This window comes from Lynx canadensis, chromosome C2 (assembly GCF_007474595.2).
Source record: "Lynx canadensis isolate LIC74 chromosome C2, mLynCan4.pri.v2, whole genome shotgun sequence".
NCBI lineage: Eukaryota > Metazoa > Chordata > Mammalia > Carnivora > Felidae > Lynx > Lynx canadensis.
In genome coordinates, this window is record NC_044311.2 from 91086623 (window position 1) to 91110777 (window position 24155).

A 24155-nucleotide genomic window follows, 5' to 3' on the forward strand; every position below is an offset into this window, starting at 1 on the left:
GACAGCAGTTAAGTAGAGGCCGGGAGGGAGGGGCCTGAGAGCTGCCTGGCAGTTCCTAGGCTCCAGTGTTCTCTATTCATGAGAGAGCTGGCAAGCCTGAGAGGGCCCTAGCAGTTGGGACAAAGTGACACAGCTGTGAAAATCACTGTGGATCCCATGACCGGGGACCATATGGGGATGGGAGGCCTCATAGGATGCCAATGTGCAGGCATAACAATTACTGAGGGCCAGATCAGAATGTTCTCAGAGATGTCAATAGGAGCTGCTGATGTTTGAGGAACCCCACCTCCCTTTACACTAAAAGCTCTCATGGAAGGGGTAAGGAAGAAACCTCTGAACTGATGCCCAGAAATCTGAACCAATTCAGAAAACTCTGAAGTTCCTGAGAAAACCCCAGTTTGACTAAGATGGAAGTTTCTGTCACTAGGCTGAATGGGAATTTGAGATAGAAACTAAGTTGTTAGAGAAAAATAAAGTTCACGTTTTACACTCCTGAATCTGTGCTGAGAGTTGTGCTGCAACATATAAATGAAGATAATGATGTTGAGTCCAACATTCTCAGATTTAATTGCTATATTTTGGCTTTGGCTTAAGAGCAGCATTTAGAGTGATCTGAGAAACTACTGCCAGACCGGTGACATTCTTCTCTTGGCGTTGTGATCATAGAGGCAGAGCATGGGGGCCTCTGGGGGGGGGTCTGATTGACTTTCTCGGTTTGTTGCCATGAGCAAGTGTTACTAGGGCTGATCAGAGTTCTTGGGGTTATTATGAAGAACGTTTGTGTCATCAGTGGGCTTGTCATTAAAATCTGAATGGTAAACAAAGTTTATTTTATATTTTAATGAAGTGAAAAAAATAATTACAATATCAGTAATAATATTAACTAATATTTATTGATTGCTTACTATATGCTAGGCACCATGCTAAAGTACTTTACATACATCATCTCATTTAATTCACATAAGCGCTCTGAGGGGAAAGAATGATTATTACCTCTATTTTAGAGACAAAGAAGCTGGGGCTTAGTGAAGTTAAGGTTCCCTGCCTGTGGTCACCCAACTTGTAAGTGACTGGCTTGAACCCAGGTCTCTCTGTCTCCAGAGCCTGAATGCTCAGAAATATGCCATTTAACCACTTTAACCCCCTATGGGCAGATTCCCACTGCTGGAGGGATTTTAGGTATGGCATTTGGCAGGGAGAGTGCCAGGCTAATGTCCTGTGAGAGCTCTCGTGGAACACTTTCTTACCCCAGCAACTGGTAGGGGCTAATGACTGGGAGCTTGTTTTCCACAGAGTCAGCTGTGGATCTGGCTTCGGGAAGCTTTGGGGATAGGGATTGGGGGAACTTATGGATCCCTGGGGCTTACTTGGGCTTAGCTCATGGAGGTGGGGTAGGCAAGGATAGGCAAGGAGCTCAATAATACTGCCTTATATTAACCAGACTGACATTTTTTCAGTTTATATTGTCCATGAACTATTATAACATTATTATAACAGAAGCATTTTCTTAGAGATAAAGCTACATATAGCAATATTAATTACAGATACAGCTCATTGGATTCATGCAGTTCCTTCCCAACAATTTGAGGTGATTCTTGTGATCCTGGAATCTAAACATGGCATCACTATGACATTGTCCACCAGACATGTTGGTGTAGGAGGGATGCTAATCTTCTAGATGTCACATGATAGCAGCAGCGAGTAGGAGACCAAATATCTTATGGTTTTCATAAATAGGAGGGGACATGTTCACCTTATGCTCTTGAACACTTGAAGTTCTCTTCCCATTGTCAAGGTGCTGGGAAGCACTGATGATGTTCTGTCTTTCAGACTCTTAACTCTAGTGGTGGCCAGTCTGAACTTTTTTCACTCTGCACACTTTTGTGTCTGGGCCAGGCTGTCTGCAATGTTCAGGGCAGGCATTTCGGTGTTAAGAAAAAAAGAAGGGAATAGGTGGGTTACTAAAATCTTGGTTTTATATCTGGGTGGTTGGATGGGATAGAATGGAGGATGAGAACAGAGGAAGAGACATGAACAGCAAATCTGACTATGGTGATCTCAACACTCTGACATCTCCAACCACAGAAGGACACGGTTCTTTTTTTTTTCTTTTTAATTTTAGAGGGAACATTAGTCAATTCACTGTTATTTAAAGCAGTGCAACTAAATTTGAGGTGTTTGGCATGTCTTATTCCTCCTTCCACACACAGGGGAAAGGAGTCTGAGGCGATTCCTCATCCCTGTCAGAGAACATGATCCCAGGAATCCTCTCTGGATCCTCCCTGGACTGGCCACCTTCTTCCATTTTATGAATGCAGTATATTTTCTGTGACAGTGCTGCCACCACCACTGATGACAAAGCTTTGTGAACTGGACACTACAAGTGCTGGGGACATCTCTTCAGGGTCCTCCATCTCTGGTCGGAAGTCCCCGTCTACAGGCCCTTGAAGACCTCTCTCCTGGGCACTCAGTTCTGAGTCTGTCTCCCCGCACTGTAGTGGGAGTAATGCCTGGTGTCTGGTGAGGGTCTCATTGCTTTTCTGGGCCTCCAGGGAGTTCTGGTGCATAGAATTCCTGTGAGCCATGGCACTCTTCTGAGGCTCATCAAAGCTCAGTGAGAAGGTGACTGTGCCACTGCCGAAGATGACTTTCTGCTTGCATCTGGGCTGTGGCTGTGGCTGTGGCTGCTGCTGTAGGGACGAGGGCTGCTGTGGCTGCGGCTGCTGCTCTTGTTGGGTCAGGGCCAGTGGCTGCTGCTGCTTTTGCCTCTCGGGCTGTGGGAAGGGGTCTTCACTGTTGCTCTTACTGCTGATGGAGGAAGAGGGTGTGGATCCCGTGGAGCCCCCAAGGCTGCTGGACCGCTTGCGAGAGACGTTGCTGCGGCGCAGCGTGGCCCGGGCTGCTACTTTGAAAGCATGGGCAGCAGTGCTGCAGCGCACCTCCTCGATGGTGTTACGTGATGGCTTGAAGAGGATGATGTAGACCTTGTTGAAGAAGATGCAGGCCAGCAAGCCAAAGCTGGCTGCCAGGATGGCGATCACTTCCACGGCAGAGACAAACTTGCCATAGGTGCTGGCGTAGGCTGGGATGAAGGAGATCCAGACGATGAAGAAGATGAGCATGCTGAAGGTGATGAACTTGGCTTCATTGAAATTCTCTGGCAGCTTCCGGGACTTGAAGGCAAAGAAGAAGCAGATGGCAGCCAGTAGGCACGTGTAGCCAATTAAGAAGCCCAGTGCCATTAGCGAGCCCTCGTGGCATGTGATAAAGATGATCTCATCCTCCAGCTCGTGGTTGCGGTAGCTTGAGGGTGGTGCAGTGTAGAGCCAGATCACACAGATGACAATCTGCATGAAGGTGCAGAGGAAGACCAGCAGGAACTGCAGGTTGAGCCCCCACCACTTGCGGTGGAAGCTCGTGGGGATCTTGGCCTCAAACACCAGGAGGACACGGTTGGTTTTCACTAGGATGCATGATATGCAGAGCACAAAGCTGATGCCAAAGGCTGGCTGGCGCAGGCGGCATGTCCAGTCCTGCGGCTCACCAATGAAGAACAGGGAGCTGGAGAAGCAGCAGAGCAAGGAGAAGAGGAGGAGGTAGGAGAGCTCTCGATTGGTAGCCTTGACAATGGGTGTGTTACGGAACTTGAGGAAGACACCCAGCACGAAGGCTGTCAGGAAAATGCCCAGCACAGCAAAGAGAGTGAGTGCAATCCCAAAGGGCTCCGTCCAGGACAGAAACTCAATCTCCTTGGCAATGCAAGAAGTGTGGTTCTCATTGGACCAGAAGTCATCGGGGCACTTGTCACAGGCACTTGCATCTGTAAAATGTTTCAGGGAAGAGTTAGTCACTGTGGGGCATAGACTAAGACCTATGAGTGTAAACGTGTTGGTAAGGGTATACAGATTATTGGATGCGGTCACTTTAAACTTTCTTTGTTAGTGAAATGATCGAACTCTGACTTATGTTTATTAACATACTTATTTAATTTCATGTATTTTTAATAGTTCTGTTATTTTTTTCCTTTGTACATGGTGGGGGGTGGTGCTACCCCTATTAGCACTACTTGCTGATGGTCTTTAGCAGAGAATGATCAATCTTGCTGGGCAGGTGGCTGGCTGCCTACATACCAGGGGTCTAGCATAGTTTACCAACTTCTCACAGTATTCACACTCAGCCTGATTCATTTTGGATATATGGATGGACTTTGTGGACATGTCAGAGCAGACTTCCTCTTAGATCAAGGCAGAATATCCCACACAAACGACCTGTGCCTTCCTCACTCCACATTCATGGCTTTCCAATGAGGGAGGCTGCAGACGCATTCAGTCAGTAGACATTTATTAAGGCCCTACTATGTCCCAAACACCCTGCAGTTTTGGGGAGTTAAAGGAACTTGGGCTTTCAGTCAGAGATATGGATGGGAATCCTGGCTCTTCTGTTTACTAGCTGTTTGGTCAGGCTCCTTAACCTCTCTGAGCCTCAGTTTCAATCATCTATGCAAAGAAAGCAATAATCCCATTATTGTGGTAAGGATGAAATGAGATAATAACAGTAATAATAACAATTATAGTTAATATGTATAAAGCATCTCCAAATGCCAGTTAAGGTTTTTACTTAACATTTATCTAGAACTTAGCATGTGCTATAACAGTATTAACTCATTTAATTCCCCCAACTCTGTAAAATAGGTTTATTATTATTCCCACTTTGTAGATGAAGAAACTGAGGTACAGGAAAAGCGTAAGTAAGACAGCAAATACAATGCCAGGCACCCAACAGGCAATATATCATGGCCTATTAATTGTGTAGTGTGGAACAGACAGAACTTTGTCTATTTAGGGCTACTGAGCTGTAAGAAAAGGGATATAATATTGGAGAGTGGCATCAAAGTAAAACGAAAGATGTGTAACCTTTTATGGTATTATAAGGCATCCAATATTTCTTTTCTATCCCCCTCAATGCCCAGCCCAACGTGACTCTCAGACATACCTTGTTAAATGAGAAATTGTGCGAAGTACCTCCTCAGCCTACCCCTTCCAGGGACTTGGCTGACCCCAGTGCTCCAAAGTGAACTGAGCACTGCAGGAGGGCATGTTCCTTTACCTGTTTCATCACTGTACTCCCCATCAGGACATTCCACACACTCAAAGCAGCAGGTGGGCTCCCCCTCAATGATTCCTTTCCTGGTCCCTGCCAGGCAGTCTCGACTGCAGTTGGAGAAAGGTACCTAGAGAACCGAGAGCACAAAAGTGAAGGGCTGCAGCTGTGGGATCAATCTCCCCTTTTGACACAAGCATGGAAGAGGAGTTTGTGCACAAGGACCAGTACAACAGACTTCAGACTCATTCCAGACAGAGGAAGCCCCAGAGATCCTTGTTTTTATTATCAATGAAAGGGAGGTGGGAAAAAAAAAAGAAAGGGAGAGGTGTCCTTGGGCAAGTGCCTGCAGGTGTGTGCGCGTGCGCACACACACACACACACACACACACACATCCATGGGAGTCTGGGAAGATTAATTGTTGCCACTCTACATAGTGACCAAAATCCTCCTTAAATAACCCCCCATTCCATTCCCTCCAAGTCCCAGAATGGGACATCTGTTTGCTTTCCATGGAAACAAGAGTTTAAGGCAAGCTAAAAGATGCAGGGACACAGGTCTACATACATATAGAGGGATAATCACGAAGGGAGATGCTGAGATGAGAGGAAATTTGTTTAGAAAATGGGATTCTGAACTTTGCAGTGAATTGCAATTCCTGCAAGTTTATTTTAGGCTTTATAGGGTGACTTCTGAGATCCTTGAACCACTCAGCAAGGCAGGCAGGACAGGCATAGAAGAGCGAAAAGTAAATGGATCAGAAAAATATGTCAGGTAACTACTACCCAAAAGAAATCTGCAATAGTGATATTAATTTCAGGTAACATAGATTTTATTTATTTATTTCATTAGTGGACTTCAGGTGCATGGAATTTGATTAATCATAATCCTTGTTTTCCCATCATTACTTGTTCATATTTCAATCACTTTTAGCCAGTCATTTTTAATGACTACCCCAAAACAAAAGCTAGGACTAGAACAGTAACCTGCACTTAACTGTATGCTTTCCTCTAACCCCTTGCTTCCTTCCCTACTATATATTCATACCTGAGATGACCACCATTCTCTGTTTATCACAGGCAAATGACATTAAACATTCTTTCTTTTTTAAAAAAACACTAAACTTTCAAGGGACAGATGAATCTAATCTTATGTGAACTCTACCAGAGATTGGGGGGAAAAAAAGGGGAACATCTTCTAACTCATTCTTTTTTTTTTTTTTTAATTTTTTTTCAACGTTTATTTATTTTTGGGACAGAGAGAGACAGAGCATGAACGGGGGAGGAGCAGAGAGAGAGGGAGACACAGAATCGGAAACAGGCTCCAGGCTCTGAGCCATCAGCCCAGAGCCTGAGCGGGGCTCGAACTCACGGACTGTGAGATCGTGACCTGGCTGAAGTCGGACGCTTAACCGACTGCGCCACCCAGGCGCCCCTTCTAACTCATTCTTATATAAAGGCCAGTATAACTCTGATTCCAAAACCAGATGAGAACAGTATGAAAAATAAAAAAAAAAATTACAGGCCCATATCACTACTTTAAGTTGTCTTTAGAAGCAGACCTGAGTTGTGGATTTGTCTACAAGTGTTTGCAAGGAAAGTTCTCCCAAGAAACCAGGAAGAGAATGGAGCAAGTCAGACACAGAAGGGAAGAAGACAGCAAGGGTATGATCTTGAGCAAAGTCCCTCAGAGGGTAGCTTCTGCCTAATCCCATAGGGGAACTCTGGACTGTAAGTTATTCCTTAGAGCTGTCCTGACCTAAGGAAAAGGGAGCCAGGGTTTTTGTACTTCCACACCGCTCATTGTTAAGGATCTTTTTAGGGAAATGTAAATTTGTGGACTCTTCTGCCTTTCTGAGCCCTGTGGCAAAGTGGGTTCTATTAGCCCGCTGGTAGTTTTCTGAAAAAGTGTGGTGAGTTCTGTTGGAAGCAAAAATATATAGAAGTCCTGGAGGTATACTCAAAGTGTGAGGAATCTGAAAGGACCTGAGAAGAGTATAGCTACTTTTTATCACTTGAATATAGATGAAAACACTAAAACAATTAACAAACTCAAAGGACATAGGAAAGAATATGTAGCATGATCATGTTAGGTTTGTGCCAAGAATGCAAACAAGTTTAGTACTAGAAAATCTATACTGCATCTATATATATAAAATCCACTGCATTAATAAATTAATGGAGAAAAATCATGATCATCAGTAGATAAAGAAAAAGCATTTGATGAAATTCAACACAAAATAACAATTAAAAACTTACCTGAAAAAGGGAGATAGGAAGAAATATCTTTAACTTAAAAAGGGCAGTATAAAAACTTCTTAGGTAAACATCATTCTACATGAAAAAATAAAAGCATTTCTTTTAAAACAAGAATGCCTGGCACAAAAACAGACACACAGACCAATGGAATAGAATAGAAACCCCAGAACTAGACCCACAAACGTACGGCCAACTCATCTTTGACAAAGCAGGAAAGAACATCCAATGGAAAAAAGACAGTCTCTTTAACAAATGCTGCTGGGAGAACTGGACAGCAACATGCAGAAGGTTGAAACTAGACCACTTTCTCACACCATTTACAAAAATAAACTCAAAATGGATAAAGGACCTAAATGTGAGACAGGAAACCATCAAAACCTTAGAGGAGAAAGCAGGAAAAGACCTCTCTGACCTCAGCCGTAGCAATCTCTTACTCAACACATCCCCAAAGGCAAGGGAATTAAAAGCAAAAGTGAATTACTGGGACCTTATGAAGATAAAAAGCTTCTGCACAGCAAAGGAAACAACCAACAAAACTAAAAGGCAACCAACGGAATGGGAAAAGATATTTGCAAATGACATATCAGACAAAGGGCTAGTATCTAAAATCTATAAAGAGCTCACCAAACTCCACACCCGAAAAACAAATAACCCAGTGAAGAAATGGGCAGAAAACATGAATAGACACTTCTCTAAAGAAGACATCCAGATGGCCAACAGGCACATGAAAAGATGTTCAGCGTCGCTCCTTATCAGGGAAATACAAATCAAAACCACACTCAGGTATCACCTCACGCCAGTCAGAGTGGCCAAAATGAACAAATCAGGAGACTATAGATGCTGGAGAGGATGTGGAGAAACAGGAACCCTCTTGCACTGTTGGTGGGAATGCAAATTGGTGCAGCCGCTCTGGAAAGCAGTGTGGAGGTTCCTCAGAAAATTAAAAATAGACCTACCCTATGACCCAGCAATAGCACTGCTAGGAATTTATCCAAGGGATACAGGAGTACTGATGCATAGGGGCACTTGTACCCCAATGTTTATAGCAGCACTCTCAACAATAGCCAAATTATGGAAAGAGCCTAAATGTCCATCAACTGATGAATGGATAAAGAAATTGTGGTATATATACACAATGGAGTACTATGTGGCAATGAGAAAAAATGAAATATGGCCTTTTGTAGCAACGTGGATGGAACTGGAGAGTGTAATGCTAAGTGAAATAAGCCATACAGAGAAAGACAGATACCACATGGTTTCACTCTTATGTGGATCCTGAGAAACTAAACAGGAACCCATGGGGGAGGGGAAGGAAAAAAAAAAAAAAAAGAGGTTAGAGTGGGAGAGAGCCAAAGCATAAGAGACTCTTAAAAACTGAGAACAAACTGAGGGTTGATGGGGGGTGGGAGGGAGGGGAGGGTGGGTGATGGGTATTGAGGAGGGCACCTTTTGGGATGAGCACTGGGTGTTGTATGGAAACCAATTTGTCAATAAATTTCATATATAAAAAAAATAAATAAATAAAACAAGAATGCCCACTATAACCACTATTATTAAACATTGCAGAGTTCATAGCTAGTGGGATAAGGCAAGAAAAATAAGGGCATAAATATTGGAAAGAACTCAGTAAAACTTGTTATTTACAGATGATATGATTGTCCACGTAGAAAACTTAAAAGAATCAGCAACCAAATTATTAGAAATAATTGGGGAGCAGCCTCAGACTGCCACAGACTTTTCTTACTCAAGTTTCATTAGTCTTTCTTAGAAAGACACTTCAGCTTTTGTTTGCTTTGGTTGATTGCCAGATCCTTAAATGGTTGTTTTTGACAGTTTTGTCCAATTTATTGCTTTATTGTTTCAGAAGCTCTTCTTCTCATTCCATATGATCACGTCAAGTAACACAGAAGGGTGCATACTATTTCCAAAATGTTTCTTTTAAAAAAATTTTTTTAAATATTTATTTATTTATTTATTTTGAGAGAGAAATGGAGTGCAAGCAGGGGAGGTACAGAGAGAGAGGGAGACACAGAATCTGAAGCAGGCTCCAGGCTCTGAGCTGTCAGCACAGAGCATGATGCAGGGCTCAAACTCAAGGACCACAAGATCATGACCTGAGCCGAAATCAGACGCTTAACCGACTGAGCCACCGAGGCACCCCTCAAAATGTCTCTTTAATAAGACTCTTCCCTTCTCTCCCCACCTACCTGCTTGACTTGGAGACATCTTACAAAGTTAAACACATGGAAATCAACAAAGGAAATTTTTTACTATATCAGAAAAATAACTGGTTTGACAAGGATTTTTTAGAAAACTTGAAGAGAAAATAATTGGCATTATTTTCTAATGAAAGAGGGATATAAATGACAGTATTGGACCTGATGATTGCTAAGATTCTTGGGACCTTGGGAAGGAAAAGAAAGGAAAAGAACTAGTGAAGGACATTAGTACTTTCAACTATAGTAACACAGTACCCTCAGAGATGTTATCTTTCCCAAGTTACCAACCCATTTGATTTTCTAAGAAATTGTCCTTTTGATTTATAGGTCCTCCCGGAGCTATTTGGGTAACAGGGAACTACCTCTGTGTGAATTGTCCAGACCCTACCTTGAGTGATATTTCTGTTTGCTTAAATATTTCACTCTAGTTGGGGAAAGTTTTAGTCAAGGAAACTATTAGCCATTTAGCCAAAAGATCAGATTTGTAAAGAATAAGAATTTTCTGAGGATTATCATCTGTATACTAAACACTCGTGGATTTCATGGAGAACCTTGGCATTAGAGCTATATGACAAGAGCTAACAAGAGTTAGTGAGTTGAGGGAAGTGGTCTCATCATTTTGCAAGTCCAGTGGTGAAGCCTAAGGCCCTTCTGAAATCTAGCACAGTTTCCTGCCTGTGGTGGAGGCATCTGTGGTTCTGATGGACAGCACATACCTCCCTGGAGAATCCACTCCACAGGATTTTCTCCTCATTGATGAAGAGCCTTTCTCCTTTCTTGGCATAGACGTTGTAATATCCGACTTCCTTAAACACTATGGAGCCATCCTCTGGAGAGAGGTGCCAGTTGATGATGGAATAGTTCCCCACCAGGTCCCCACATTCATCGAAAGTCACCTGCTCCCCCATATTGTTGGTAAAGTTTAGGTGCCGTAGGTGCTTCAGGACCTAAAGAGGAACAGAGACTTTGAGTACAAGCCACAGGGCTACCACATATGTTTAAGTATGTTATGTACTGCATGAGGACAGTAAACTATCTTGTTCTAACAAAGTGGAAGGAACATAACTTTAGGAAGAGGCACCTTTTTCTAATTTACACTAAGGTAATTGTATGTGTTAGTAGTAGCCCTGGTAAGCCACAGGCTTTACTTGATACTCAAATTGTAACTGGGACGAAAACACCTTCTTGAAGTCAGGAAAGTAGACTGGGCACATCTCACCATGGCCCCTGGCCAAATCAAGTCTTCTTCAGGTACATCATCAACTGGTGGTGCCCCAAGAAGGGCAGGGTTTGTAACCCAGAGCCATTCCTGGTGTCTTCTGAGATGGGTTTTGGGGAAGGAGTGGAGGTATGAAGTACTTTTAAGATCTGCTCCATCTTTCTTTATGCTGCTGCCTCTGTGAAAGTGTCTTGCTGCCAAAAATCACGGAGTGGGGTGAGTGGAAGGAAGAAAGAAATGAGGCTGTCGGTGGAGCCCTCACCATCACTGTTGTAACAGTCATGGCCAATCCCTTAATCTTCGCAGGGTTTTATATGTCATATAACTCTTGTATAAAAAAGTAATGATAATAATTGTTAAACTTTATTGGTCATTTTACTACATTTTAGGCGCAAATGCTAAATGCCTTATATTTATTATCTAATCTTATCCTTACAACAAATAGTACTATCACCCCCATTTTACTGATGGGGAAAGTGAGGCATAGGAACAGTAGTATCTTGTTTAGGGTTACACAGTTAGCAAGTGGTGCAAAGCCTGCGCTCTTAATGGCTATGCTCTATTGTAGTATTGTTAGGCACCTGGCTTTGCTTCCTATGTGCCCCTGACATGGGTCAGGAGGAGACAGTGAACACTCAGCCCCTTCATGTGGGATGTGCCAGGGGTCCCAAGGCATCAAGAGAGAATAACACATGGTCCAGCCTGTGAATATAAGTGTTCTTGCTTCTACTGCACCTCACAAGTCACTGAGATTTTTCACCCTCCTCCAGCTCTGAGCATGTTTCCTCACCTTTGTAATGAGAGGGCTGGTCCAGAGAGGTTGCGGAATCTCTGCAAACTCTGGTATGGACTCTTCTCTCTGTTCTGTGGCTTCATGGTCCCTGAGGTACATCTAGAGGCACCTCTCCCTTTTATCATTATTTTTATCATTACCCCTAAAAAACCAACATCTAATCTGACACTGGGGAAAAGTTTGGGTTGAATCTGTCTAATGGATGGCTTTACTGAGGCCTTGCACCTATTATCCAGGTTAATATTCATGACAAACTAGGTGACTTAGCTAGGCCCCTTCAGGGCACCTTTAATATTCTACCCATTCCAGAGATGACACTGCTTTTTAAAACTATATATCTGTATTCACTTTACTTTCAAATAAACATTTATTGTAAGTAAAATTAAATAGGGAAAAGGAGTCACCTGAATTTGCTCATAAACAGCTCTGGGACAAGTTTGGGGACAGAGTCAATGGCAGACCATGTATGCACACAAACATACCACCCTGGGTGCCTCACCTAACCTTCTGTATGCAATTTACTGCTTTAGTGTCCTCACTGCTACCCTGGCAGACTCTGGCTGCCCTGACTTTTGCCCAGACTTATGGGGGAAGAGGGGGTGTCCTTCCCTTCCTGCTATCTGTTCTTCTGTTCTGCAGTCAGAACTGCTGAGCTATCCTCCAAAAATATGGAGAATGAATCCTACTGAGGATTCATGCTACTTGTGTTCTCCTGAGGCTTCCTTGATGGTCATCCATCCTATATTTTTTCCTCCATTTTTACTGAGCTTTTAAAACTGTCTGCAGAGCAGTACCCCAGATATGTTCCTTTTTTATACCTCCAGTTCTCCTTCCTTTTCCTCCATGCTCTTGGAATGACCTGGCCTCCTCCTATACAGAATGATGTACATTCTTTTGTTTGTACCCCAACACATCCTTGTCCTGACACAGCTTTTCTTCCCTGAGAGGAACATACAGTCCTTCTGCTCTGTACAGCTGAGCTTCTCTTGCAGCACTTAGAACCTCATTCCTTCCACCCACTCTGGAACCTCCATTCCATAGTCATGCTTTTCTTTTCCCACATCCTGCTGGGGATCTATCATGGCTCAAATGAAATATTCTTCAAACTTCTCTAGGTAGCTTCCAAAACCTTCCATACTTTGGTTTCATGTACCTACCATTACTTGTTAGTGCAAATGTTTTATCCTAGTCATACAGTTTCCACTGTCCTTTCCACAATCATGCTAACTCTGTCTTTGCTCTGATGTGTGTAAAAGGAGATGAGAAGAGTGGAGAGGTAGGGAACTACCTCTTATTTACACTTCCTATGTGCCAGGCATTGTACTAAAGCTTTACACCCAATATCTCATTTAATCCTCACAACCACTCTATTATTATATTCATTTTATAGATGAAGAAACTGAGGCATAGAAGTCAAGAAACTTGCCGGTCATAAGCTAGAAAGTTCTTGAGCTGTGATTTAAACATGAGCTTTTCCTGCTGCACTCTCCTGCCTCTAATATAAATGATTTAGAATGTCCATGGCAAATATTTGTCAGTAATATTTCCTCATTAAATATATTTTGAAAAAGCATCACTGTTATTTGAAGAATAATTTTATTTTTTTTATTTTTTTATTTTTTAATTTTTTTTTCAACGTTTATTTATTTTTGGGACAGAGAGAGACAGAGCATGAACGGGGGAGGGGCAGAGAGAGAGGGAGACACAGAATCGGAAACAGGCTCCAGGCTCTGAGCCATCAGCCCAGAGCCTGACGCGGGGCTCGAACTCCCGGACCGCGAGATCGTGACCTGGCTGAAGTCGGACGCTTAACCGACTGCGCCACCCAGGCGCCCCTGAAGAATAATTTTAAAAGCATATATACAGCAGTAAAACTGGAGTATTGAGCATAAATTTACTTCCTTCTTATTCAGGTTTAATTCCTTGGTTCTCAATATGCCAGGCAACAAGCTTTCTCTCTCCTTTTCTCTGTCTTTAAGTTCTCTGCAGTGAAAGTCTCCAGGCATTAGTGGATGAATAAGGAAGGGAACAGGGACAATCATTTTATAATTAAATTGTTATCTTCTACATTGGTCAGGCTGGACAGAAACGTGACTCAAAGATCACCACTGGCTGTAATCCTTTTGTGTTGCCATTGGCATGGGATGGAGATTTCTACCATAATCCTAACATGAAAGAAGAAGAAGTCAATCAAAAATCATTTTCTTAAAGTTTCCATTAAAAAAATTATTGTAAACACAGGGTGAGATGTGTGTGCTGTTAGAATCAATCAACAAGTAAATATTTATAGACTATTCACTATGTGTTCTGAGCTAGGCTGCAGTAGTATAAGACATAGTAATATAGTCCTCATGAGCTAACTTACAGGGTATCAGCTCTAAATACAGCTAAATTCAGAAGGGATGGAAATTTAAAAGGGCTGAAGAGGTCAATACAGGCTTGAGGCATGGTAGAAATTTGGATTGGCAAAGGACAGAAAGAAGGAGGGTGTTAAAAACAGTGGGAATAGCATGGACAAAGATCAAGTTAGGAATAAGTGTTATGGGGGCAGTAAAGAAACCAGTCTCTCAAAATTCGTGTACATGCTAGAGAACAAGGGGAAATAAAGTAGATAGGTAAAGAGGATTCAAGGCAAAGAGGCTGGATTTCATATTAAAAGGCACAGGATCACATAATAACAGGTTGATGAGAATGTAGAGAAATCTCCATACACTGTTGGTGGGGATGTAAAATGGTGCAGAGACTTTGGAAAATAGTTTGACACTTTCTCAAAAAGTTAAACATAAGAGTTACCACTTGACCCAGCAATTCCACTCTTATGTGTAATCCCAAGAAAAATGAAAACATATATCCAAACAAAAACCTGAACACTACTGTTCATAATTCATAATAATAAAAAATGGAAGCAAGTTAAATGTATATCACTCGAATCAATGGATAAATAAAATATGTTATATCCATATGATGGGATACTATTCAAGCCATAAAAAGGAATGAAGTACTGATACGTGCTACAACAAGGATGAACCTTGAAAACATGCCAAGTGGAAGAAGTCACACAGACCACATATTTTATGATTCGCTTTATATGAACTGTGCAGAAATATCCAAATATAGAGAGACAGAAAGTAGATTGGTGGTATTTAGGAATGGGGGGATGAGAAAGTAGGGGGTGACAGCTAAAGGGTATGAAGTTTCTTTTTGATGTGGTGGAAAGGTTCCAAACTGATTGTGGTTATGGTTATACAACTCTGTGAATATACTAAAAACCACTGTAGTAGGTGAACTTTATGATATGTGAATTATATATCAATAAAACTTTTACCAAAAAAGGAAGTATTGAAAGGGATTTCAAATGTCCAAATATGACTTCATTGGTGGAGCAGGTAGAGACCTTGATAACAAGGTAACCTTGAGGACATTTGGTATCAAGAGTTTACTAATGAGACATCGCAATTCTAGCCTCAGATGGGACAGGGAGATAAGGATAGGCAGAAGGTAAAAGCAGGGCAAACATCTTATCCAGAAAAGGAAGCACCCAGGATCTTTGTGGCTAGAAATTTTATACCCAAAATTTATTAGACAAATCTCCTCTAAAGTTAAAGACACTATCTTATTCCTTTCTGTGTCCCCAGTGATTTGTAGGGGGCCTGAATTTGAATGGATACTCAAACTATGTCTGTTGAATGTTTGGTTGATAGTCTAGGCATTAAACTAACACTGTTGAATTTGTCAAGTGGTGCTCATGATGAGGTGTTCACCAGCCTGAGGATAAGTAAACAAATAAATAAGGTCAATATGGTGTCTATATCAGTTAAAAGAGCAAGTAGGTAGAAAATCAATAAAGGTGTAAAAGACTTGAATAATACTTGATCAATAGCACTTGACCTAATTGATATTTATAGAACACTCAACCCAATAGCAGTAGAATACACACTCTTTTCAAGGGCACGGAGAATATTTACCAAGATAAACCATATTCTGGATAATAAAACCATGTTTCCATAAATTTAAAAATATTCAAACAAAGTATGTTTTTTGACTCCTGAGAATTTAAATTAGAAATCAGTAACAGAAAGATATTTGAAAAATCTTCAGATACTTGGAAACCAAATAACATACTTCTAAATAATATATGGGTTAAAGAAGAAGTGGAAAGGAAAGTTAGAATGTATTTTGAATTAAATGAAAATGAAAACATAGCATACAAAATTGGGGGGATGCAGCTAAAGCAACATCTAGAGGGAGATTTTTAACAATAAAATTATAGAAGAAAGGTCTCAAATTAATGACCCCACTTTCCAACCTAAGAAACTAGAAAAAGAAGAGCAAATTAAATTCAAATAAAGCAGGAGAAAGGAAGTAATAAAGCTCAGAGCAAAAATCAATGGAATAGAAAACAGAAACATAGAAAATCACTAAAACTAAAAGCTGGTTCTTTGGGAAGATCAATAAAATTGATGACTCTCTTCCCAGACTGATCAGTAAAAAAGATGAAGATGCGTATTTCCAAACAAAGAATGAGAGAAGTGACATCACTAGAGATCTTGCAGACATTTTCAGGATAATCTGAGAGTATTATAAATAATTTAATAAGCAATGTTCTAAACAAATTTATGCCAATAAATTCGACAACTTAGACACTGTCTTTGAAAGACACAATCAAAGCTGTCTTCAAAGCTGTATTCAAAGGAATAGTTCTGTAAGTATTAAAGAAATTGAATTTGCAGTTCAGAATTTTCCCACAAAGAAAATTGGCCCAATTCACTGATAAATTCTGCCACATATTTAAGGAAGAAGGTAATACCAATTCCACACAAACACTTTCAGAACATTGACAGGGAGGCAATACTTCCTAACCCATTCTTTGAAGGCAGTATTACTCAGATACCAAAACTAGACAAAGATATTACTAGAAAATAAAACTATTGACCAATATCTCTCATGAACATAGAGGAAAAAATTCATAACCAAATTTTAGTTGTCTACCTTCCTACATTGTTGTAGGAATGCAAGGGTGAACATTCAATTACATTAACATACTACAAAAGGGAAACCATATGATCATCTCGATAAATACAGAAAAAGTAGTTGGTAACATCCAATCTCCATTCCTGATAAAAACTTTCCATAATCTAGGAGTAGAAAGGAACCTCCTGAATCCTCTACAAAACCTACGGTTAACATTATGCTTAGTGGTGAGAGATTGAATGTTTTTCCTCTAAGATCAGGAACAAGAGAATAATGTCCATTCTCACTGTGGCTATAGAGTATTATACTGGAGGTGCTAGCCAGTGCAGTTGGGCTGAAGTCAGCTGATTCAGACTGAAAATATAAAGTTCTAAGTTCTACACTCAAACAAAAACAAAGAACTTTCAGATAAGGTTGAAAAGGTTTAGGATTCACTTTTTGAAAAACTTACCATTGAAGATCATAAAAATTAAAGTTTTATATAATCAGTTATAACTTAAACCTATTTTTAAAAGCAAAATACTCAAAATTATACTGTGGGATTAAGGTCCAATACAATTTCTCCCTTTGAGGTATCACTGTAACTTAAAAGTCCCCCCCAAAACTGTTCCATATAAGATTGATGACAGAAGTATGCCAGAAGATGAAGAGAGCAATCAACACTTGAGATATAGGACTGATATCCCCTTAATGTAGAGAGATCCAGAATTATTCTATTAGCTATAATAAATTCATTCAAAGTAATAGCAGGAAAAAATAAAATCAGTCAAAATAGATTTTTTTTTTAAGTTTCTTTTCTCCTTTTGGGTTTTTTCATTAGTACAAATTAGGCTAATTTTTTTTTTTTCCTGATAAGATTCTTAGGAAGCCTGTGTCAATTAAAAAACAATAGATGTTGGCAAGAATGTGGAGAAACGGGAACCCTTGTGCACTGTTGGTGGGAATCAAACTGGTGCAGCCACTCTGGAAAACAGTGTGGAGGTTTCTCAAGAAATTAAAAAATAGAACCACTCTACGACCCAGCAATAGCACTACTAGGAATTTATCCAAAGGATATAGGAGTTCTGATTCATAGGGGGCACATGTATCCCAATGTTTATAGCAGCGCTATCAACAATAGCCAAATTATGGAAAGAGCCTAAATGTCTATCACCTGATGAATGGATAAAGAAGATGTGGTTTATATATACAATGGGATACTACTTGGCAATGAGAAAGAATGAAATTTGCCATTTGCAACAATGTGGATGGAACTGGAGGGTATTATGCTAAGTTAAATAAGTCAGGCAGAGAAAGACAGATATCATGTGTTTTCACTCATATGTGGAATTTGAGAAACTGAACAGAAGACCATGGGGGAAGGGAAGGGGAAAAAAATTGTTTCAAACAGAGAGGGAGGCAACCTGTAAGAGACTCTTAAATATAAAGAACAAACAGGGTTGGTAGGGGGCAAGCGGGGGAGAGGGAAAATGGGTGATGGGTACTGAGGAGGGCACTTGTTGGGATGAGCACTGGGTGTTCTATGTAAGCGATGAATCACTGGAATCTACCCCCAAAACCAAAAGCACGCTATATACACTGGATGTTAGCTAACTTGACAATAAATTATATTAAAAAAAATAAAATAAGAATAAAATTTAATGGTTTCTGTATCTTCATGTCTCAATAATCCTGTTTATACTCTTAAAATCTTTATTGAAGTGGTGTTTTCCTCTGTCATTTACCTCTTTAATGAAGAGTTAAGTTTCAGCCCGAATTTTATTGTTTTTTTGTTTTTTTTGGTTTTTTTTTTTGCATGGGCATTTTCTACTGACTTCTTTCAGACCACTCACCTTCTCTTTTATCTGTGCCTATGGCTCTATTGTTTTGTTATTCACTTAACCTCTATTTACCCCTGTTACTTACCATTGTCTCATTCTCTTTATTTGTTCATTCAAAAAGTATTTATTAAGCACCTAATATGGGCCAAACAGGCACTTTTTTTAGTGACAAGAGACACAATTATATTCGAGATGGACAGAGAGATGTTTGCTATACTCTAATTTGGTCAGTTGTGTCCACTCTTACTTATTTTCACACTGTACTTTGTCTCTGTGTCTGTACTGTGAAACCATTGACTTACCCAGCAGCCTCTTAGGAGTTAGAAAGGATGTGCCTAAAGGGACAATTTGGCACATGGCTCTTTTAACAGTAACCTTGGTTGCTGCCTGGGGGCAGATGGGGCTAGGTACGTGACTTTGGGCAAATCATTTTGGCTTCTCTGGGTCTTACTTTCCTCACCTACAAAAGAATACTACTCAAGACTAGTGTTTGCTGAACACTTATTGTATATAGTCAGTATCCTGAGCACTTTATACATGTTAACTAAGGTCATCCTTATAATGAACTTCTACATCTCCATTTTTCAGGTGAGGAAAGTGAGGCACAGGCACATTAAGTGACTGCCCATGGTCATACAGTTATTAGGTAGCAATTGGGATTTAGATCTAGTTAGCCTGGCTCTAGAGTCCAAACTTGTCAACCATTACATTATATATTATCCATTCAGCTGTAGGAGTCAGATTAGGTAGTCTATCACATTGTCTATTGCTAGTTACAAAGGTTAACTAATATAAAATATAGGTTGAGAAGATGGGCTTATTTTTAAAGTGGGATCATGGAGGCATGTATAATGCTTGTGGCAACACAAGCGGCCTTAATTGGAAAAGTGATCCATACTAAACGACCTCCAGAACTCCATGCATGGCCTGTACTTTCCCACTCCAGGGTCTTTTCATTGTTTTATATTTTTAATCAACTTTATTGCAGTAAAGTTGACATAGGATAAAATATGTCTATTTTAAGAGTACTGAGTTTTGGCAAATGTACATGTCTGTGTAACCACCACTACTATCACCCCAAAAAGTTCCCAGATGTCCCTTCCAAGTTAATCTTCACCCCCACTTGCAGCCCTAGGGAGCTGTGGATCTCTTTTCTTTCTATCATTAGAGAAAGGATATCATATAAATGTAGTAATTACAGGATGTATTCTTTTTTTTTTTTTTAGTCTGGATTTTTTTCACTCAGCATGATGTTTTGGGGATTTACCTATGTTACCTTTGCATTTGACATTTTCTCCAAGGAACACTTTTCTTTTTTTTTTTTAATTTTTTTTCCTCAACGTTTATTTATTTTTGGGACAGAGAGAGACAGAGCATGAACGGGGGAGGGGCAGAGAGAGAGGGAGACACAGAATTGGAAACAGGCTCCAGGCTCCGAGCCATCAGCCCAGAGCCTGACGCGGGGCTCGAACTCCCGGACCGCGAGATCGTTACCTGGCTGAAGTCGGACGCTCAACCGACTGCGCCACCCAGGCGCCCCTACAAGGAACACTTTTCAAAAATCTTGTCCATCCTTCAAAGCCCATCCCAGATGATATCTTTTGTTTTCTTCTTTACTTCAAATCCTAACCTTTAAGGTACGTAGTGTTTCATCCTCACAGTCAAAGTTTTACCTTGTCCATTAATAATCACTTAATTGTTTTCTAAGGCATATCTCTAAGTCATCTCTTTAGATATCTTTAATATTTCTTTTGGCATTCTGACTGTCAAGTTTTGCATTTGAGCACTTAATTTTCTACATAATACCTTGCATATCAGGGAAGGTGGAGATGGAAACCATTTCATCCTTAAAAGCAATGACAGGGAATCTTTAAATTGATAATTACCCACAAAAATCAACATACATTATAAAATAATTTAGATATTTCCCCAAGTGAGAACACTCTCCTTTTGCAGTTTTAAAAGAGGGACTAATAGTTCCATTAAAAAAGAAAATATAAAAATTTCCTTGAGATTTGTAATCCAGCATAATATGCTTCTAAGTTATTTTATTTGGGGAGAAATATGAGGAAAATAAGAATAAATGAAGGGAAAGAGAAAGGAAAAAAGCTAAAAGAAAGACTGACACATAGAAGATAACATACAGGCAGAGAAACTGACAGGTTCTTAAAACTAAACACTGGGAAAGACACATTAAGAGAGAGACACATAGTTTACAACATGCACACACAGAGATGATCACATATTATCTTTTATGTGGTAATATTTCCATCTTGTGGCCTTTTAGGGTATTTCCTCTAAAGGATTTTAAAGTCAAACTGTTGCTCATTATAAGCATAAATGGGAATTACCTCTTGGCACATACTCTAATGGCTAATTGAAATAAACCAAAGACTAGAGACTAAAAACCCCCCCACTGTTGTCTAGGATTTCTAGCTCTTACACATGGCATCACTTAACACAGAGGGAACATGGGATGGGGTATACAAAGTACCCTGTTCACACAGAGGTGAATGAAGAATGGTTTGCACAGATAAGGAGTCTATTGTTTCCTGCCCGCTTCCTACACTAAGAGTGTTGGGAGATCCAGACTGATCCTTATCTCCCCTCCATTTCTTCTGGTTTTCATCCCAATTCACACCCCTCTCCAAATCCCAACAGTGTTAGCAATTTCTGGAAAGATCAATTCGATTTGGCTTCTGTTATCACCATGGTTTTGTCATCATGCATACCTATTTTTTGACTAGTGAGTGGTTGGTGTAAGGTGAGGGAAAGTAGAAAGCATGCCTTGTGCACAATCATCCTGAGAGAAGGAAGAAGGTGATTCCACACTTACATGATTTTCCATACAAATTTGATTGTTGGGCATGTGGTCCAGGCTTATCTAATCAAAACCAAGAATACCTAAACCAGAGTGATTGATGTAAGTAAGGGTGGGTTGTTAGATTAAACAGTTCTCTGCAAAGGGCTCTAGGTAGTGTTGTCAGGCCAAATCAACTAGATCACTACTCTTTCTTTCATTTATTCTACACATACTCAGGTGTCAGGCATTCTGGACACAGTGCTGAACAGTCCAGTGGAGGAGTCAGTGTGAAGAGAGAGGTGAGGAGCAGTGGAGAAGGACTTGGGGATCTCCATGGAGGTCAGGAGGGAATTGTGTGCTGTGCGCTCATAAATTATCTGTTAGTGTTACTTTTAAAGATATGAATTGATAAATTTAGTGGGAAAAACATCAACAAAAGAAAGAACTTGTGATTGACCTAATTTAATTAGAAGTTTAATTAGTAATCTATTTCAGTCAACTAAAGAGTTGTGGAAATTTAAGCTGAATATATAAATGGCAAAAATGAGGAAGAAAGAGAGATTGTAAAATGTGTATGTGGGAATATGACTTGAGAAGACTTCTAGGAGAAAGTGAGTTTTGAAAAAGAGTTAAAAATTTGTGGTGGACAGTATTACATGGGACAAAAATGGATGGTGCTTCAGGTGTGGGATATAATCTAAACAAAAATGCTATGCCAAAAATTCATAAGTGCTTTATGGGGAGGTGCCAGTCAGGTTGGCTTATGAGAGAATTGAGAGAAGGCAGGGGTTGAAATCTAGGCTGAGATACTTACATTAGATTGTATAGATTATAGGGGTGATACATTTCCATATAGGTCTTAATAATGAGAGTGAATAGGGGTGCCTGGGTGGCTCAGTCTGTTAAGTGTCCGACTTCAGCTCAGGTCATGATCTCACGGTTTGTGGGTTTGAGCCCTGTGTCAGGCTCCATGCTGACAGCTCGGAGCCTGGAACCTGCTTCGGATTCTGGGTCTCCCTCTCTCTCTCTCTCTCTGTCTCTCTCTGCCCCTCCCTCTCTCTCGCTCTCTCAAAAAATGAATAAACATTAAAAAAAATTTAAAAAATAATGAGGGTGAATAATTGCTGGTCTATCTCCTGATACAAAAGACATGGCCAACATCTTAAATTCTAGAATTCCCACCCAACTGCTTGGGTTCCTGAGGCTTAAAGGAAGCTTTTACAGAAAGCACACAGGACATTTTGGCCAATGACCACATGTTATTCCTCCCTAGAGCTGTGACCCTATTTTTCTGTCTCCTCTCCTGAATGAATTGTGCCAGACTGTGTATGAGCCAGGAGGGCACATCTTAACTTCTAAGTTGGGTAAACTGAGGTGTCTGTGTGGTGGATATTTTTTTAAATTTTGCCTGCTTTGCTTCTCTTTTTTCCTCCTTTGGTAACACCCTGATTTCCCTTTGGGGGTCCACTCCCCCTCTAACTCTCAGCCTATGTAATTTGAAAGGACTCCACTCCTAGCTTCAGTGATAGATATGTGATCTTGGACTGGTCGATCAGTGTGGTTTCTGGGACTTATACAGGAAATCTTGGGAAATAAGAGCCGAGTAGTAAAGATTTTATGAGCCTGAAGCTATTATAGAGGTTGAAAACTGCTAACCCTGAGGAATAAGGAACAGAGATGGAGATGAAAGCATCTACTTGTATCTGGAATACTTCTGAAATTTTCAGTATTATGGGCTACTAATAATATGAGTTTCTTCTGTTTAAGCCAGTTTGGTTTGGGTTTTCTACAGTATGGAACTAAAAGTCCCATTCTTGACTGTAGCCTCATTCTTACAGCTTTTTTCATATATGCCCAAGCTTTGGTCTTGACAATCTAGATCTTACTTCCTTGTTTGGAAAGGAGTCACTGAAGAACAGAAATGTCAAATTACCCACTGGAAGCCTCTTTTCCCTTCAACCCCACCCTGGTCTTGTCGGCTTTTCAAGAGCTGGAGTCTTCCTTTTAGGCGACATGGAAGGGAAGGGAGGAAAGAAAACAGTATTTGCTAAAAGATTGTCCCTTTGTTCCTCCATCTTAAAACTCCACTCTTTATCATAATGGCTCTTGAAGTCTTTTTGGTCTTTGACTGTCATTAGAGCGCTTCTTTGCCAGGCTGCAGGAAACAGGTGATGCAGTGCAAGGAAGGAGACTTTAAGTACCTCATAGAAATGAGAAACTTTAGCCAACAATGATGTCTGAGTGTGGTTTTCCCCACAAGAGAAGGGCTGAGAAGCACTTGCAGGTCCTGGCTCATTCTGCCAGCCTCGACACCGCTCCTTACCCTATGATAGTCTCTAAAATGACTGACGTAGGTTGTATATTCTTTGTTTCTTTATACCTTTTCCCAAGGGTCTGTGGTGGTAGGGTTCTACATACACAGCTGTTGTAGTTATCATTTTTAACCTGGTTGCCTAATTAGAAGCATATTGAAATGCTACTATAATAATCATCATCTGTTTAGAACTTGAAAGTTTATAATTGCTTTCACATATGTCATCACATCTCATCTTTAAAAGAACCTTGGGCAGAAAGTGGGCTAGATATTGAGGCCATTTTACAGATGAAGAGACTGACTTAGAACAGTGGCTTGCCAGTGATGATGCAGCTAATTTATGGGTGAGCTGGAGCTGAAGCTGGAGACTGGGTCATTCAGCTCATGTTCAGGAATGTCTCCTCTCCCCTCCCCCTATAATCATGCACTCTCTGATAGGTCAGTCTGGAACTGAGGAAAAAATAAAAGCAGTATAAAACAAGGTTTGATTGAAAAATCAAGGTAACTACACAAGACACGAACAACTATGTAGGATTTAAGTCAGACCAGACTTTTATCTTCAGAAATTTTATGAAATGAGAAAAATTATGATGTCTCTTCTATGTGCAATTCAATTCAAAAATACAAAACAAGACTAAAGTCTAAAATGAGTGTAGG

General features: G+C 40.4%; 1 protein-coding gene across 2 annotated transcripts in view; it reads right to left on the reverse strand.

Moving 5' to 3' along the window:
* Positions 1-874: 874 nt before the first annotated feature.
* Positions 875-24155, reverse strand: part of CASR (calcium sensing receptor) — an 81065-nt gene continuing 57784 nt past the window's right edge. For both annotated transcript variants that reach the window (XM_030330001.1, XM_030330002.1), the window contains exons 5-7: positions 10295-10525; positions 5107-5230; positions 875-3820 (exon numbers count right to left, since the gene is read on the reverse strand). In XM_030330001.1, the coding sequence (XP_030185861.1) occupies positions 2307-3820; positions 5107-5230; positions 10295-10525 (1869 nt within the window). In that variant the 3' untranslated portion in view covers positions 875-2306. The remainder of the gene's footprint in view (positions 3821-5106; positions 5231-10294; positions 10526-24155) is intronic.